The sequence below is a fragment of the Maniola hyperantus genome, chromosome 18 (genome assembly GCF_902806685.2).
Source record: "Maniola hyperantus chromosome 18, iAphHyp1.2, whole genome shotgun sequence".
Classification (NCBI taxonomy): domain Eukaryota; kingdom Metazoa; phylum Arthropoda; class Insecta; order Lepidoptera; family Nymphalidae; genus Maniola; species Maniola hyperantus.
The window spans coordinates 11,478,496-11,498,664 of record NC_048553.1 but is presented as its reverse complement, the minus strand read 5'-3'; the positions used below and the strand labels follow the sequence as shown (position 1 = coordinate 11,498,664).

The following is a 20,169-nucleotide window of genomic DNA, read 5'->3' as shown; positions in this document are numbered from 1 at the left end:
ACTCTTATAGGATCACTTTGTTGTCTGTTGCCGACCTTTCAGGAACTTGTTGGTCCGCCCCTTGAATAACCCCATGTTGTAATCTAGTGGGAACACCGCCGATAGGAGTAGGTTCCACAGTTTGCATGTGCGTGGAAAGAAGGATCTGGCGCAGCGGACGGTCGAAGTGCACCAGACACCTAGGTGGTGAGGTTTTCTTTTGTAAAGGGAAACGCCCATTCGTCAAAGGGTTTTTGGCCAAAGTGCATCCATCAATGAAATTAATTGAAGGCATTAGGATTGAGATCACAGATCAAGAAACAAGCAGTATTTTGGACATAGAACTCGGAGGAACTTTTATAAACCATTTTGTTTATTTGTTTTCTCAGTAAGGATTATTGCAATACCTATACATTTCCAAGATTGTCATTACGAGGAATTAGTTGAGTGTCTTTTAATTACGCCGGAGTGTTACGCACAAACCGTTACGAGCAATATATCAGTCATTAAATAAGTTTTTTTTAGTATTCATAACATTAATGGATGAATTTTGGCCAAGAATGGGCGTTTCCCTACTTTTTTTATTTTTTATTCAGATACAAGTTAGCCCTTGACTGCAATCCCACCTGATGGCAAGTGACGATGTAGTCTAAGGTGGGAGCGGGCTAACCTGGAAGGAGTATGGCAGTTTTTATTAAACACATACACCTTTGGTTTCTACACGGCGTCATACCAGAACACTAAATCGCTTGGCGGTACGGCTTTGCCGGTAGGCTGGTAACTAGCCACGGCCGAGGCCTCCCACCAGACCAGACCAGAAATTTTTAGAAATGATAAAATTACAAATCCCTGCCAGGAATCGAACCCGGGACCTCCCACTAATAAGACCACAGCGCTTGCCACTGCGCCAGGGAGGCCGTCACAAACCCGGCGAATTTCCTAGAAATTGTATAAAATGACGGACTACATACATTTCCGGTGACATAATATACTTATTTACATTTTGTCCCATTGTCCCACCTATCAGTCATTCAGGAAAGTCTCCGTGAATCTATAACGTGTGGCTACCCTTGTCGCTAACGCTTGTCGTGTAAACAGGTGGGGTGAACAAATTGGGTCGGGGCTCGAGTTTCCTGTTTTTGGAGGGAATTGTTTATGACTTTTCATATTTTGGATGATGTGAAAGAAAATATACGACTTATGTCGGCTTACCTGCTCTTATACTGAATTGACGATAATGTAACGTGGCATAATTTTTTTTTTTTTTAATTCAGATACAAGTTAGCCCTTGACTGCAATCTCACCTGGTGGTAAGTGATGATGCAGTCTAAGATGAAAGCGGGCTAACCTGGAAGGGGTATGGCAGTTTTTATTAAACCCATACCCCTTTGGTTTCTACACAGCATCGTACCGGAACGCTAAATCGCTTGGCGGCACGGCTTTGCCGGTAGGGTGGTAACTAGCCACGGCCGAAGCCTCCCACCAGACAAATAATATTTTGATATGTTTATTTTAGGCTTCCTAATGCAGTCGTTTACCTGCATAAGCATAAGCTGTGATAGCCTAGTGGTTAGGACGTCCGCCTTCTAATTAGAGGTCGGGAGTTCGGTCCCGGGCACGCACCTCTAACTTTTCAGAGTTATGTGCGTTTTTGCTTTAACGGTGAAGGAAAACATCGTGAGGAAACGTACTATCTTGTTTATATATACGTTTTAATGTTTAAACTATCGTGAGTGATTTCCATTACATATGTATAATATCTCACAGCCGGCTTTACTCACGTGCTTAGTCGACGTTAGCCCGACTAGTTTCGAACCCATCCGGGGTCCTTTTTCAAAAGTAGTCTTAACCGCGACGCGTACGCGAACTGACTCCATTTGAAAAAGGACCCCGGATGGGTTCGAAACTAGTCGGGCTAACGTCGACTAAACACTTGAGTAAAGCCGGGTGTGAGATATTATATATAATCTTATATATATAAAAGGAAAAGATGACTGACTGACTGACTGACTGACTGACTGACTGACTGACTGACTGACTGATCTATCAACGCACAGCTCAAACTACTGGACGGATCGGGCTGAAATTTGGCATGCAGATAGCTATTATGACGTAGGCACCCGATAAGAAAGGATTTTTAAAAATTCAACTCCTAAGGGGGTGAAATAGGGGTTTGAAATTTTGTAGTCCACGCGGACGAAGTCGCGAGCATAAGCTAGTTGTTTATATATTTTTAGATTTTTTCTCGCTTGGTGTAAAATACCGGACCTATTTTCTCTTTTAGTTCTATAATTTTTAAATTCTAAAGTTAATATATATTCTATAATTTTTATATTTTATAATATAGTCTATAATTTTTAAATTCTAAAGTTACCTACGAGTAAGTACTTACATACGACATCTAGTTTGAAAGAGTCTTCTATAGTCTGTCCTGGCAACGCGTTGTTGTCAGCTTGGCATTTGATTTGAACACCATCGTCTTCTGGTAGAGGCATAAACTGGAGCGTACTGCTTACCCACGTGTCGTTTAATGCGTCCATTATCTGAAAAAAAAAGGCTTATGAAATTTTTTACTACATATTTCAAATCAATTTTTTAGTAAAGTCACCACATTTTTTAAGATTTTGTAACCAAAGAGTGCCAATGGGACCCTATACTAATCATCCGCTGTCCGTCCGTCCATTCATCCATCCGTCCGTCTGTCTGTCTTTCGTGAACCGTAAAAGCCAGAGAGTTGAAGTTTTTACAGAATGTGTATTATTATTGCTGCTATAACAACAAAAATTAAAAATTTCAAAATGGCAGCCATTATAAAAGTTTGTTTAACAAATAATTTATATTTTCAACTTCAGAAGTAAAATTACTATACCAAGTGCGGGGCATCATATGAAAGGGCTTTACCTGCACATTTCAAAACAGATTTTATATTTAATTTTATGCATAATCGTTTTTGATTTATCATGCAAAATGTCGAAAAAATACGCCTGTGGTACGGAATTCTCAGTGTGCGAGTTTAACTCGTACTTGACCGGTTTTATTACTTCAGAGCACGGGCGTCCTCTCAGAGTGAGAAGGGTTTTGGCCATAGTCTACCATGCTGGCCATATGCGGATTGGTAGACTTCACACACCTTTGAGAACATTATGGAGAACTCTCAGGCATGCAGGTTTCCTCACGATGTTTTCCTTCACCGTTAAAGCAAGTGATATTTAATTAATTAAAACGCACATAACGCCGAAAAGTTAGAGGTGCGTGCCCGGGATCGAACCCCCGACCTCCGATAAGAAGGCGGACGTCCTAACCACTAGGCTATCAGCATTTAGCATTACTACAGTACAAGACCCTATTTAAAGCATTGACATCAATGCGGCAAAGTTAGTAATGGACCTAAAAAACATAAAAGCGCCTAATTTCATACAAATGTATTTCAATTTCTTCACGGAAAAGCGTCCCACGAAGATTACGGTCCGGGGCTTAATTATAGTTCCCAAAAGCTTTGCCGTTTGTACGAAATACGTTCCTTTTCATTTCCTCTGGCGATTCGCTAAATGAATCTCCTTCTCTATATAAAAGGAGTTAATATTCCTTATTAATATTGCGTAATTACGATGCTGTGAGAATACTTGCCTTTCTACACAAAATTCCTAAGTGAAAAGTATTTTATAGAGACCTATTTACGATATTTATTTAACCTACTTTAGAGTTCCAAAAGTTTTAGTTCGAAAATTAAAAATTCTGACAAACTTATATTTACTTAGTATGTAGGTACTAGGTGATAATCGCGACTTTATCCGCGTGGAATTTCACAAAAAAAATGTTTATATGAACATAATTAGTTTACTAAATAACATATTATATATATGACGGAGCAATGTTGTACATATAAAACATTTAAAATATCTTGTATGATGGTACGGACTACGGAACCCTTCATGTGCGAGTCCGGCTCGCACATGACCGGTTTTCAAAATCCCACGGATCTAAATCGGAGGTAGACTTTTCATAAACCCCTATGAAAGGATTGCATGAAATTAAAAACAAATAAAGTGTAAAAATAAAAATATGATACAAACTTTTCCCCGTTTAAATTTCCTATTGTCCTTGAACCAGGTCAGTTGGGCGGGCGGGCGGCTCCCCTCCGACACACACGATAAACTGACGTAGCGTTCTGACGATAACGTCGCGGGCTTGCTCTGTATCTGTACCAGCGTCGGTTTCACTGTAACAAATGGGTTTCATTTTGTACCATGTTAGCTTGTACTTATGCGAGTGACAACTGTTCATGATTATATTAAACAATTGTCATTCCTATAATACTAACTTTCAAGTAAGCAATTGTTTCGTAGAAGTTATGGAAGCTACACAGGTAAGCTAGGTTTAATCAGATATTAGGTAATAATGCCTGTGTAGCGCACGATGGGTTTGAAACTAGTCGGGAATACTCCGACCACGTGAGTTCAGCCGTCATACATTTATATTTATAAAGTTTGAGCGTGGATGGAACCTTTGTTTGCGTGTTACACACACGATTAGTTGACGTAGAGTTCTGACGATAACGTCACGGGTTTACTCTGTATCTGTACTAGCGTCAGTTTTACTGTAACAAATGGGTTTGGTTTTGTACCATGGCTGTATTCGTGTATTATCTTGTATGATTATAATAAACAGTTGTCATTCCCTTTACTTTGTCGTTTACTAAGTTTAAAGTACGCAATTATTTCGTAGAAGTTGGGTAACACAGGTAAGGTAGGTTTCATATCAGCTATAGCTGATGCTCGCGACTTCTAAGCTAGGTTTATATTATAACGTCGCGGGTTTACTCTATATCCGTACGAGCGTCGGTTTCACTGTAACAAATGGGTTTCATTTTGTACCATGTTAGCTTGTATGAGAATGACAACTGTTTATGATTATAATAAACTGTTGTCATTCTCATTATACTAAGTTTAAAGCACGCAATAAACCTAGGTACAATAAACCTAGCTTAGGTATCATTACTAGATGATGCCCGCGGATGCACCCACGTGACATAAGGTTTCTAAAACTTCAATGGGAACTCTTTAATTTTATGCATGTCTGTCGGTTGACGATGATGATGAAGAAAAAAAGACACAAAGAAGCTTTTTGACTACTACATGGAGCTATGCTTGGTTCTTCTCCGTGATCTTCTTCTGGTTAATCTACGTGATCATATCAGAAATGAGGAGATCCGTAGGAGAACCAGAGTAATCGACATAGCTTAGCGTTTTTTTTTATTCTTTATTTCAACCAAATAATAATTGTACATTTTTCCGCTTGACTTCCTGAAACTCTCTTGAGTTCCGAAGTTGGGTTGCAAAGCTGAAGTGGCACATAGACCGAAAAACCAATAGACGTTGGGGTCTCAAGCTGCTGGAATTACGACCACGTCGCAGGAAGCCGCTGGATTCAAGCAGCGCAAGACCGTGGCGTGTGGAATGTGGATGTCCCTACAAGAGGCCTATGTCCAGCAGTAGATGATGATGATGAAGTAAAGAGATAACAATACATACGTACAATTCATTTCCAATCTGACAGTCTTCTCTTGCGGACTGACGAGATTGGTGTTGGACGCTCGACACTTGAACGTGGTGTTGAGATGACTCCGTTTGACGTGGGGTATGTCTAACTTGTTGACTACTACATGTGTGTCCGTCTTCTCGCCTATGTACTGAGGAGCTGGAACGCCGTCGATCAGCCATATCACTGTTGGGGCTGGACGACCTGCAACAAGAAAAAGCCTTTGTCAAAACTGTCAACTGTCTTGTATGGTAGGTCTAGATTTTGTTTTGACTCAGCCGGCTATTCTTTTTATCACCATTTTACAATATCACTTAAAACTTATTAGAACTATCAAAGCTGATAAAGCAACTCATTACCAAGCTTTCTTATCACTTAAAAATATAATCCTTTACATTGTAATAGGATTTTTCAATAAGTTTGTATTCTCTTGTTGACAGACATCTCCAATTATTATGTCTTCTGAGAGCTTACAGTACCTACCTGGGTTTGTAAGAACGCACACAGTTGCCAATAAATGAATTGCTAAAGTTTACTTAGCCCAGAAGTAGCGTACAAGCGGCTTTTACAGGTTTATTTTGGTTTCTAGGTTAGTACATGAAATATTAGTAGATATTTCACACCAAGATCTAGTGCTTTAAGCTATGTAGCTATGTAAGAGTATGTGAGAAAATGTTTTTCTCGGAATTCTTAATACATATTCAGTTTCCAAGTGTCATCAGCTGGCAACACTTGCTAATAATATGTTCTGGAGTATACTGTACTGCACTTCACCAAGCGATTGGCGGTAGGCCAAGGCGGGAGAGATAATCACAACCACGTGGTGGAATAAACAATTGTAAATTGAACCATCTGTTCTTGAATAGGGATATGAGACTCTCGTGTTATATCGTAGCTTAGCTAGTATACAGTTTCGAAACAACTAGTTGAGACCTTAAGGTCACACGTTCATCATCATCATGATCAACCCATCGCCGGCTCACTACAAAGCACGGGTCTTCTCTCAGAGTGAGAAGGGTTTTGGCCATAGTCTACCACGCTGGCCATGTGCGGATTGGTAGACTTCACACACCTTTGAGAACATTATGGAGAACTCTCAGGCATGCAGGTTTCCTCACGTTTTCCTTTACCGTTAAAGCAAGAGATATTTAATTACTTAAAATGCACATAACTCCGAAAAGTTAGAGGCGCGTGCCCGGCCGGGATCGAACTCCCGACCTTCGATTAGAAGGCGGACGTCCTAACTAGGCTATCACTACTTTTTTACAATCACACTTATTACTCCATACAAATGTATTACAATGACTTATCTTTTTTTTGTTGACTTTTAACTATGCCAGATATCGATTTACGATAAGAGACGCCCTAAGCACGTCCGTAACGACCCCAACAATCAAATCATAACTGATAATGACCTATCTTATAGCGTACTAGCGACCCGCCCCGGCTTCGCGTATGTATGCTATCGCGGATTTTTTAAAAAAACTTTTTAAGTGAAACAATTTCAATTTACATTGTTTTCATGTAACTTGGACCATTTAGGCAGCGCACGCCTCGGAAACTCACAAATGAGAGGATTTTTTCCGACCTAATTCACATTATTTCAATTTCCTTAGGGATCTCTAATTTTTTGAGAATTAAACTATACCTATAAACCTTCCTCTTGAATCACTCTATCTATTGGTGAAAACCGCATTAAAATCCGTTGCGTAGTTTAAAAGATCTACGCGTTCATACATACATACAGACGCAGGAAGCGACTTTATTTTATACTATGAAGAAAAGTCGCAACACACAAATTCAACCCGATTTCCACATCACCCGGACATGGAATCACGCCACGACCTTGGGGGCGTAGGGACTAATCAAGTCCAACCAACCTATCCATCCTAACGTCATCCTTATGCCATGATCCAAGCCGCTCAGAACAGCTCAGAAGGCGCTCTTAGGAGAATGTTGTCCCCCGACTTCTCCAATTATTTCTTTGAATCCTAAGGCTCACCCCCAAACAACGCTAAAAGTTGCTGTGAGCAATAAGGCCGCCTTTGCATACAATTATTTTTTTAGTTTTAGTTTCTTTGTTTTTTGTCATGTTATGTAATATTTTTTGTGTGCAATAAAGTATTTCTATCTATCTATCTATCTATCTATCTAACGCTAAGCGTAAAGCATTAAAATCATTTCATTCTTGATACTTGGTGATTTTATTTCAATAATATTATTCTTTAGAAAATTTCCAAAAGCTTCTTTAAGATATTCAGCTTAATTTACTTCAATCAAAATTTCGTCCTTAAGGGAAATCTCAAGAGCTAAGTAGATACTTAAATTAAAATTGTAGACAACGATCTTTTCTTCTTTCTCTCTCTAGATTTCTTGCGAGCTCGTTTTTGCTTACAGTAAGTACTTAAAACTTAGTTATACCAATGTCCCTGCGCAGAAGTTTAATTTTTGAATGTTGCGAAAATATCTCAGCCAATCATAGCGTGCTTCCGTCGGTTATTGGTTGTTGCCCATGTAAACGACGTAACCACAAGTAAAGTTCACTCGTCTACTACTAATTTAGCTCATTGACGATTGTGGATTATGAAACCATTAAAGCTGCATTCACGGATATAATATAAAACTTACATTAATTTTCCTACAATTTAGCAAAATATCAGTATTTTCAATTAGTTCCTACCTAACAGAGTTTTCTCTGTAACAGAAACAAAAGTCAGCACTAAAAATAACTTTGGTCTGCTGGCAAATTCCTACAGTAAGTAAACTAAGAAAGTGTAGAAGAGGAAAGCGGCTATTAAGTCCTCCGAACTTTGCGGGAATCTCTGCCAAGTTTTGCTTCCCTCATATTGGCGAGATTTGATTAAACACTTTGCAATTTATGACTCCTGATTTATAAGAATTCTTACAGCCGTACTCAGAATCACTAATCGGTACTAAGATTGAGTTAAAACGAGACAGATTTTTGTAACAGACTCTGTCTCGTTTCAACTAAACTTAAGTAACGATTTAGCGACTCTGAGTACGACTGTTAGTGTAACAGTGCTAAGTGAAATGGTGTTATTTTGTTAATTGTTTTTAATTCTTACTAGTTGAGTCAAAATATCAGAAACTAGGTGATGCCCGCGATTTCGTCCGCGTGAATTTAGGTTTATAAAATCCCGTGGGAACTCTTTAATTTTCCGGGATATAAAGTATTCCTATGTCCTTCCCCGGGATATAAGTTAACTCTGTACCAAATTTCATCAAAATCGGTTGAACGGTTGGGCTACGTGAAAAGCTAGCAGACAGACACACTTTCGCATTTATAATATAATCCGAAACAGAAATATAATCAGAAATGACTAGATCCGTAGGAGTACCTATTAGAATAACTGACATAGCTCAACGGGTTGCGAAGCTGAAGTGGCAACGGGCAGGGCACATAGTTCGTAAAACCGATAGACGTTGGGGTCTCAAAGTGTTGGAATGGCGACCTCGCACCGGAAGACGCAGCGTTGGAATACCCCCTACTGGGTGGATGGACGACATCAGACGAGTCGCAGGGAGCCGCTGGATGTAGGCGGCGCAAGACCGTGGCGCGAAGTCCCTACAAGAACCTATGTTAATTATGATTTGGTACCCGAAACGTTAGTCATTTCCCGATATACTTAGCCTTTTGTCCTAAAGGTATTATTCCAAACTTATCAAAATTAACAACTTTGAAGGTTTATCCTTTATTTAATCTGTCGTATCTATTATTAATAAAAGTTGCCTTGGTACTAAGGGAATTAACAAAACAAAGTCTTGTTACCTGCGGTATTCCTCCTCAGAGAACCTCAGAGATCCGACCTCGGAAACTTGGAATTTTGGAACTTACTCAGATATCTTTCCCGGTTATTATCGATTTATATGACACTAACTGATTAACTGATGCCCGCGACTTCGTATACGTAGATTTAAGTTTTACAAATCCCGTGGGAACGCTTTGATTTCGCGGGATAAAACGTAGCCTGTGTCACTCTCCAGGTCTTTAACTATACCCATGCAAAAAATCACGTCGATCCGTTGCTCCGTTGCGACGTGATTGAAGGACAAACCAACAAACCAACAAACCAATAAACAAACACACTTTCACATTAATTATAATATGGGTAGGTATAGGTAATGACTAGGTGATGGCCGCGATTTCGTCTGTGTCAATTAAAGCATCATCCATACCTGCGCGACCAATGCGATACGGTGCGGGAACGTCAGCCGCGCGGTGGTGGTAGCCTCGGCCACGACATTTTAATGGTGCCATGCACACCTACACAACCACTACACCTTTTTTTTTTTTTTTTTTTCCGTGGAGGAGGAAAACCCTCATGGATTGCACTGTGCATGCCCGACTCCACTGCAGATGTTGCGCAGTTTCCTACGGACTAAAAAACCTCCTCCACTCTTCGATAACTCCGCTCGCGGCTTCCCGGAATTGCACGAAGCATTACTTCAGGAAGGCAGCTGTTTTTCAGGGCGTGGGTCTTTGCCTCTCCCATTCATCGTCTTCTCGCTTTTTTATTATATATTTGAGTAGCTTCGCGTACTTTTCCCATTCCTCTTCGTTCTTCAACATTCTGGGTATCAGGTTTTGCGGGTTTAAATTATCTTCCTTTTCACCATTTACTAAGTTTCTCTCCTGTTGAAACACACGGCACTCAAATATAGCATGCTGCGGAGTAACCACTACACCTGCATGCCTATACATTTGCGTCGTGGGCATTCCCGCATCCCGTGCTTATGACACGCAGGTGTGGCCTTAGATTTAAGGTTTTTAAAAACTCTTTAATTTTCTGGCATAGAAAGTAACCTATGGAGTATGATTGTCTCCGTGATGAAAAATATATGTTTAGGTAGATATCTACCAAATTTCGTCAAAGTTGGTAAAACAGATGGCCCGTGAAAAGATAACAAAGCGAAAGAGTGCTTGTCTGTAAGTCCGTTTCTTAAACAAATGGACAGACGGACGGGCACACTTTCTCTTTCAAAAAATTATCAGCATGGATGGCATGTCAAATTAGAAGTAACGCCTACTCCGATCAATCACAAATAAAGTTATTCTAATCTTCTTAAAAGGTTTGAACTGAGGGAATTAATAAAACAAAGTCCCTAGAGTTAAGTCTCTAACATCTTAATAAAGCTATACAAATGTACAGGACTTCAGGCAAAAAACGTTGAGCAACACGCCTAGAAATATACATCGCGTTATTGCCCGATACAGATACTTTTGGGGAAGCGGGGAATAAAAAAAACCGGCCAAGTGCGAGTCAGGCTCGCGCAATGAGGGTTCCTTACTACAGTTGTATTTTTTCGACATTTTGCACGATAATTCAAAAACTATGATGCAAAAACATAAATAAAAATCTGTTTTAGAATGTACAGGTGAAGACCTTTCATATGATACACCACTTGATATAGTCACTCACTTCGAAAGTTGAAAATACTAATTATTAGTTCATGACCACAATTTAATTTTTTTTGTGTGATCTAACCCTAAATTCACGGTTTTCAGATTTTTCCCCAAATGTCAGCTATAAGATCTACCTACCTGCCAAATTTCATGATTCTAGGTCAACGGGAAGTACCCTGTAGGTTTCTTGACAGACAGACGGACAGACAGACAGACAGACAACAAAGTGATCCTATAAGGGTTCCGTTTTTCCTTTTGAGGTACGGAACCCTAAAAAACATGGTAAGTACCTACCTACACAGACAATATATTTTTTTTTTAATATTTTATATCTACTATTGCGAATATGGGTAAACAGTGGAGATATTACAAAACTAAAAGGTACAGCCAAATTCTGCCAATTCGCATGCAATATGTTATGATACACCTAACAACGTGTACATAGTTTTGATAAAATTAGTCACACTCTACAAGGTAATCATTAATCGAATAATATGTCTTTTCTAACAGTAGTTTAATCCTTCAGTAAGACGCAAAAGATAGAAAGACAATTTTATTATTATAACCTTCATAAATATTTTGATTCTAAGCCCATTTCGAAACAAGTCCGTTTGTTATAAAAATGTTGAGGTAATAATAATTTAGGCACACTTATTACACGCTTGGTTAAAATTACATTTTCAGATGAAAATGTTGTATTGTGCATTGCTTCTGTTCTCATTATGATGTGAATTTTTGGTAATCAAGTAAGTTTTCTTGTAATTTTAATGACTGTAGTGTACGCGGGCAAGCGCCAGTCTGCCGTTGGCTCCGGCCGGGTGTAGACGTATCGAGTGTTTCGTGTACCTACATTCACTTGTGAGATTGTAAGTGCGTTTTATTATCAAATAGGATAGTACAATGACGTGAAAAAATAATTCAAATTATCTATAATTAAAATATTGGTGATGAATAATAATAAATACAGGCCACTTGACCAAATGGGCAATTGCTGTAGCAGACAAAAACGTTGCTTATAGCGAGTCCTTTAGATGGAGGCTGCTTTTTGGTGCAAACAAGTAAGTTTGCTTGTAATAACTGACGTGGAATGATCAATACGCGCGGGGCGGTACGATAACGCAATTACGGGGCTCGAGAAAGCCTTGAGACCTCCAAACTTGCTTGTTCTACGCCTCTACGAAATTACACAATTTTAACTTGACCGAAGTATAAATTGAACGTTAAGGTGAGAGTTAGTTAGATTAAAATGTGTCGGTTCAATGGATTCTATTGAATTGTAAAGTTAATTAGAGCCTCAATAGCTCAACCGGTATAGGAGTGGACTGAAAACCGAAAGGTCGACGGTTCAAATCCCGCCCGTTGCACTAAATTGTCGTACCTACTCCTAGCACAAGCCTGACGCTTAATTGGAGAGGAAAGGGGAATATTAGCCATTTAATATGGCTAATATTATTATAAAAAAAAAAAAAAAAAACTCATCTATTACCTACTAGCTTCAGTCAGTCAGTCTCAGGGTGTAACAAGAACGCAGGCAAAAACGAAGACAGGTAATAGTACTGATGATAACTGATATAATACCACAAAAAAAACGAAAATAATAATATAAAAAAATCCTATAATATAGTAAAAGTTTACGATAGTAGTAAGTAGACCACTCGGAGTCAATACTGCGTCGTAGGCGGGGCATTGACCCGAGTTTTGCACGCTGTACATTGCGGGTTTGAAAAATACTAAAACTACAAAATGTGGCAAATAGTTGTTGATATTGGATTGTGTTGTAAGTAGTATAACAATAACGCTAAGATTTTGCTAGCGTTCTGGTTACATCCTGTATATTTAAATTATAAGTGGCGAGTGCTCTGGTATTATCAGTGGAACGTGCCGGGTACGATTCCCGGTAGGAGGAATTTATAATTTTATAATTTCTAAATTTCCTCTGGCCTGGTCTGATATGAAGCTTTGGCCGTGGCTAGTTACCACCCTACCAGCAAAGCCGTGCCATCAAGTGATTTATCGTTGCGTTACAATTCCGTGTAGAAACCAAAGGAGTAGGTATGGGTTTAATAAAACTGGTAAAACTTCCAGGTTAGCCGCTTCTATCTTAGACTGCATCATCACTTACCACCAGGTAAGATTGCAGTCAAGGGCTAACTTGTAACTGATTACAAAAATAAAAACTATAAGAGAAACTGTTTTGAAAAATATCTTGTGATAAAGCAGAATACCGGCTTTGTGTAACTTTTGAATAACGAATTTTTAATCCATCATGTCACGAAAATAGATTAAACGCAAACAATGTACCTACATTGTACATAGAGTTAGCTTTGTTATCGTTCATATTTAATGAGTAAGTGAAAAGGTATTAAAAACAACAGCAGTAGATAATAATAATTATGATAGAATTTTTTTTTTAATTTTTTTATTCAGATACAAGTACTAAGGGTTCTCCATCATTTTCTCAAAGGTTTGCCAATCAGCACTTAACTGAAGCCCCTTAGAAGAGAGACCGTTTGGACACGCGCGGTTTTTATTTATTTATATATTTTAGCGTTTAAACTACCGTGAGTGATTTCCATTATAAATACTATCTGTCCCGGCTTACTCACGTGTGTAGTCGACGTTAGCCCGACTAGTTTCGAACCCATCCGGGGTCCTTTTTCAAGGGAGTCCGTCCGCGCACGCGCCGCGGTTTTGACTGCGGGACGCACGTGCCGCTGCCCAATCGTGACAATGGATGGATGCTACCCTCAGCGTGGAAACCGCTTTTTGACGCTAAGACATGGGCATCAGTCGTGGGACGGGACACCATTAGCTCCGCGTGCCTGGATTTCGGTGACGGTTCCAGTGATGAAGAACAGCAAGAACTGTCGGGAGACGATCGGCAGCTGTCTCCCCCCCCACCCCAGCCACCCTCACAACGGGCTCTACGGGCAGCGGCACGTGCGTCCCGCAGTCAAAACCGCGGCGCGTGCGCGGACGGACTCCCTTGAAAAAGGACCCCGGATGGGTTCGAAACTAGTCGGGCTAACGTCGACTACACACGTGAGTAAGCCGGGACAGATAGTATTTATTTATATATTCAGGAACAAGTTGGCTCTTGACTGCAATCTCACCTGGTGGTAAGTGACAATGCAGTCTAAGATGGAAGCGGGCTAACTTGGAGGAGGTATGGCAGTTTTTTAGCCCTTTGGTTTCTACACGGCATCGTACCGGAACGCTAAATCGCTTGGCGGCACGGCTTTGCCGGTCTCATACTTAGCCATTGTGACGACCTCCCTGGCGCAGTGGTAAAGGCTGTGGTCTTGTTAGGTCTAGATACCTAGTGAGCTACGCGACCTCGATGCGCAAACGCGAGTGATACACCTACCTAACTCCGAAAAGTTAAAGGTGCGAGCCCGGGATTGAACCGCCGATCTCCCAAATAGGAGACCATCTTAACCACTTACCACGGGTTTTATATTAATTATTGTGCTAGCGCACTTATAATAATTAATTATCTCTGATAGAAGTCACGTGATGTGTTGCATCACCATCTCGAATCGATTGGTATAAAAGCAAGTGTTTGATGATTCTTAAGGCAGTCTGTGTTCAACCTCAGACTTATTCGACTATTAAATGCTTTTGTGTTTAGGTCGCATTTCTGATTGAGTGGTTACAATAGCAATTGTGCCCTAATCAAGTTAATATTGCAGTAAGGTTATTATGAAAGGCAAAACTCTCGATATACCGCTGTGTGTCGTGGTTAATATTTAACTTCACTTCTGGTATGTTTATAATTGGTATTATAGGTATTTTTATTTATTTATATTGTTATAGTAGGATTAATCCTGCCTTGTTTATATTGAGTTAACAAATAGTTAACAGTAGAGCGTATAATTTGTCTATTAACCTATATCACGAGAAGGATCCGGCGAATTCGACCGCAAAGTGGTTCGGGATGACAGCCCTCTAATCCCTGAGGCTATGCATAATTCCGACACGGAACCCTATAGCCCAAGAGACAGCTGCCACTTTCTATAGGATCGAATATACAGTATGTAACCAGAACGCTAGCAAAAACTTAGCGTTAATGGGGCCGATTCTCTTGTACTGAATCTCTAAACTAAACTAAATTAACAGGTTTAAATCTTATGCTATCCTTTCCCGCAAGCAACATTATGAAAGGGATAGCGATAGATTTAGACGTGTCATTTTAGTTAAGTTTAGAGATTGTGTACAACGGAATTAGCCACATTGTTATACTACCTAAACAAAATGCAATACCAATAACTATTTGCCTCATTTTGTAGTTTAAGTGATTTAGTATTTTTCAAAATTTTACCCTGTTAGGGGTTGAATTTTCAAAAAAGATTTCTTAGCGGATGTCTGCGTCATAATAGCTATCTTTTAGCTCGATTTTAGCCCGATCCATCCAGTAGTTTGAGCTTTGCGTTGATAGATCAGTCAGTCAGTCAGTTTTTCTCTTTATATATTGAGGTTATATGTAAATATAGAATATGTTCTATTTCAAGAAAGTGTGTTTGTTTGTCCTTCCGTCACGTCTTAACTAAGCAACCAATGGACTTGATTTTTGGCATAAAGATAGTTGAATGACTATTTTTAGCCCGGAAAATCAAAGAGTATCCACGGGATTTTTAAAAACCTAAATCCACGCAGATGAAGTCGCGGGCATCAGTTAGTATAACATAGATAGTAACATTAAAAGTCTTTTCGCTAATTACAATGTTTGCTGCAGGAAACCATGTTATCGATCGTTGTAACAACTTACCGCTATCTCCTACACTATTGAGAGCTTCTTTGGATTATATTATTATCAACAATGCTTACACAAGATTCTAAACTTGCGTTATGTTATAGTAATAATGAAACACGACACATGCCACTATTAAGATATTTAATAAGTTCATATTTTTTTTATTGCAAAAGAAACGAATATGTCATTAGGCCGCGATTACACCTGTAAGTATGTATTACTAACGTAAGTAGCTTACGTGATTAACTTACGACTTTACTAATGTAAACACTTTTATAGTAAACTAGCTGATGCTCGCGACTTCGTACACGTGGTTTAGGTTTTCAAAAATCCCTTGGGAACTCTTTGATTTTTCGGGATAAAAAGTAGCCTGTGTCAATCTCCAGGTCTTAAACTCTACCCATGCAAAAATCACGTCAATCCGTTGCATCGTTGCGACGTGGACAAACCAACAAACCAACTAACCAATAAACCAACAAACCAACAAACAAACACACTTTCACATTTATAATAAAGATACTGATAACAAGTATTCTTAAAATGTTATTACAATAGCAATCTAATTGAAATTAAATAAAAACTTAACATAAAGTTAGACTAAAGATAAAATTAAGTTCCCCATAGTACAAAACATTTATCACCAACAACAAGGCATCTAAATAAACATCCCATTACTCTTCATCAAGACATTATCACTCAAGGAATAATCATAAATTCCTTCCCCAAGTGGGAGATGAGAAATTAAACCGATTACTTTGATATATCGCGCTCAAACTCGCCGATAAGTCACTCTCTCACTGGGTGATCGCCTCCGAGCGGTATAGTCTGTTCGTTTAGATACGGCCGCCTTTGTTTCGTAGTGCTTGGCACGTGTCACAAATGCGGATGAACCCTATTGTCAAAATAAATTATTTCTTACTATTATTACTATTTTTAAATAAAAATGGCGAGCAAACGACCAGGCGGGTCACCTGATGAAAAGTGATTACCGCCGCCCATTAACATTTGCAGTATCTAGAGTACCAGTAAATAGAGGGTCTTCCAAAATTCGTAAAATCGTACCTATAGATTGTAACCATTCTGGCGGTCCCCCGGCAAAAAATAGCTTACCCTGATAGAGATTTCTTCCAACAAAAATTATAATTAACCTGGGTGAATTAAGATGTATCGCATGCTAGTTTCAAAACGATTCAACAACGCCGAAGTTTAACTAAACATCCCATTACGCTTCATCAAAACATTGTCACTCAATGAATAATCATAAATTCCTTTCCCAAGTGGGAGATGAGAAATTAAACCGATTTCTGTTATATATCGCGCTCAAACTCGCCGATAAGTCAGTCTCTCACTGGGTGATCGCCTCCGAGCGGTATAGTCTGTTAGCTTAGATACGGCCGCCTTTGTTTCGTAGTGCTTGGCACGTGTCACAAATAAGGATAATGCCTACTGTCAAAATAATTTATTTCTTTCTCTGCATGCCTGTTCTCCATAACGTTCTCAAAGGTATGTGAAGTCTACCAATCAGCAAATGGCCCGCGTGGTAGACTATGGCCAAAACCTTCTCACTCTGAGAGGAGACCCGTGCTCTGCAGTGAGCCAGCGATGGGTTGATCAATATAAATACCAATAAAATGCCTGTGGGACGTGGGCGTACCGACACTATGTTAGTGAACGGACTATACCTTGAAGTTATCTATCGCTGGGGGGCACATGAGGGAATAGCATTTAACAATATTGAACGAGGCTAGAACTAAGCAAAAAGGAGAAAAGGATAGATTTATTCATTGTAGTTTACCGATAAGGAGATGACGATAAAGCAATATTAGCCACCACGGGATCAATAAATCAAATTATACGACCTCCCTGGCGCAGTGGTGAGCGCTGTGGTCTTAATAGTGGGAGGTCCCGGGTTCGATTCCTGGCAGGGGTTTGGAATTTTATAATTTCAAAATTTCTGGTCTGGCCTGGTGGGAGGCTTCGGCCGTGGCTAGTTACCACCCTACCGGCAAAGCCGTGCCGCCAAGCGATTTAGCGTTCCGGTACGATGCCGTGCAGAAACCAAAGGGGTATGGGTTTAATAAAAACTGCCATACCCCTGCCAGGTTAGCCCGCTATCATCTTAGACTGCATCATCACTTACCACCAGGTGAGATTGCAGTCAAGGGCTTACTTGTATCTGAATAAAAAAAAAATTATAGCGCTATCAACATAAAATACTTATACTTATGTTAAATAATAAAATAAGAAATAATTAAGTAGGTATATGAAATTTTAAATAAAAAACGGAAAAATTATAAAAAATATAGAAACTATTGGAGCAGTTTTCGGTTTTTTTTTCTTTATACATAAAGTAACTGTATCCAATCGTGTTACGATTTCCCATGTGTCTTTTAAAACCCTATATTGTCGATGTGAACGACGTCGCGGGTCGAAGCTACCCGAATCAAAAATAAATAAATAAAAAAAACAAGAAAATATGTATTTGAAACAAGGAACCAACTGATTGACAATATTTCATCAACTCCTGTACACTAGGTCGACTAAGATGTCATCAGGCGAGTCGCAGGGAGCCGCTGTATTCAGGCGGCGCAAGCCCGTGGCGTGTGGAAGTCCCTACCTACCTAACCTATTATAGAAGAGACCAGCAGTGGACGTCTATCGGTTGGTAAAAGTATTTTGAGATATTCAACATTTAATACGGATGAAGCTATATATGGCTTAAACTAGTTTCAAACACTACACTGAAGTTTAAATAAAGACGCTATTAGTCTCCATCAAGACATTATCACTCAAGGAATAAGCATAAATTCCTCTCTCTCAAGTTCGAGATGAGAAATTAAACAGATTACTTTGATATATTGCTCTTAAACTTGCCGATAAGTCACAGAGAGATTGCTTCTAAATAGCACCAGTGAACGACAAATCATGGAAGGCGCCTTTCTAACTATTGTTATCTGAAAATCTTCCCAACCCCTTCCAATTGCTCCCATTTTAGACTGCACCATCACCTTTCAAAGTCAAAGTTAAAATCAAATTAATTTATTACATTATATATACATTGCTTTTCCGAGCCTGCGATATTACAGAACAAAAACAAGTTGTTTAGGGTTTAAATAAGTTATAAAATATGAATAAAATTGACTACAATTGTTAGAACAAGGAGGTTACTTACCATCAGGTGAGATCGTCAAGGGCTACTTGTATCAGAATAAAAATAACCAAACTTAGGTTTGTTTTAATCGTAATGAGCCATGACTATTTCGTAATGTGTTAGACACAGGCCGCTACTATTCTTGTTGGCCATTAAAAGTGACAGTTACGGAGCTACAATCAAATTGAAGAAACGTGCGGTAGGTAGATTTTAATATGCACGGCCTATCAAGGTAGAAATTTCGTTACGCTAATGTGAAGCGTACGAAATATTTCTATGTTTTGTCGTTCAATAAATAATATCAGCGGTTTCGAGTTATCTATAGCCTGAAGGCGAAGGCAACCTTCAGGTGTCAGAGGAAAGTGCTTACTAATTCAAAGAGACATTCTAGAAATAAAAACTTTCCCTTTCCACAAGGGAATTAGGTTTAAGAATTATACTGATATGACATGAAAATGCATTTAGGAGTCAAATAGTTAAATTAAAGTTAGTATAACTATTGAGCGTATAATTATAGTTTAAACAATACGAAGCAATAGGTATTATGTGGACTTGTATTTATATCACTGACCAGTCAAAAACAATTTACTCACATAAAAATTTCAATGTGTCTTAAGCAAGAAACAAAAGATAGATTAATCTTCTGTATTCTAAATATATAAAACGAAAAGGTGACTGACTGATTCTATCAACGCACAGCTCAAACTACTGGACGGATCGGGCTGTTGGCATGCAGATAGCTATTATGACGTAGACATCCGCTAAGAAAGCATTTTCTCAAATTCAATCCCTAAAGTGGTAAAACAGGGTTTGAAATTTGGGTACTCCATGTGTAGAGGTCGCGAGCATAAGCTAGTTATTAATAAACAAAGCTTTTATTTATAAAAGTCTAGTCTAGTTCAAAAAGTTTTTAACTTTTCCCAACAATAATACTTACTCTAATTTTATAGCTGTCCTGTAGCTTACTTTTATTTTCCGCAACACACGCTAGAGATTTCAAATTAAAAAATATTTTAACAAAGGACTTTTTGGAGCACACAAATTCTATGAGTCCCGGGTTTCAAAGAGAAAAACCCTGGAAATTATTTATTTATAGTTGGCAAGCCTACACGGTACCCATTCAATGTAATTTAAAATGTAAAACATTTGATTTTTATATTGAAAAACATTTTTACACCACCGTGCGCGAGCGAATAAATTTTCATCGTTCACAGAAACGTGCGAATGCATGCAAAAAAATGTTTAAAATTGTGCAGTTTCAACACAATACAATCGTTGTCCATTTTTTGACTGGTGTCAAAGAAATTGCAACGCACTGCATTC

The 20,169-nt window shown here is 39.0% G+C and overlaps 1 protein-coding gene across 5 annotated transcripts in view; it reads right to left on the bottom strand.

Moving 5' to 3' along the window:
* The window catches only part of LOC117990491 (neural cell adhesion molecule 1-like), a 165,024-nt gene that overhangs the window by 57,361 nt on the left and 87,494 nt on the right, over nt 1–20,169 (bottom strand). For all 5 annotated transcript variants that reach the window (XM_034977941.2, XM_069504681.1, XM_069504682.1 and 2 more), the window contains exons 6-8: nt 5,515–5,721; nt 4,053–4,198; nt 2,372–2,522 (exon numbers count right to left, since the gene is read on the bottom strand). In XM_034977941.2, coding sequence (XP_034833832.2) covers nt 2,372–2,522; nt 4,053–4,198; nt 5,515–5,721 — 504 coding nt within the window. The remainder of the gene's footprint in view (nt 1–2,371; nt 2,523–4,052; nt 4,199–5,514; nt 5,722–20,169) is intronic.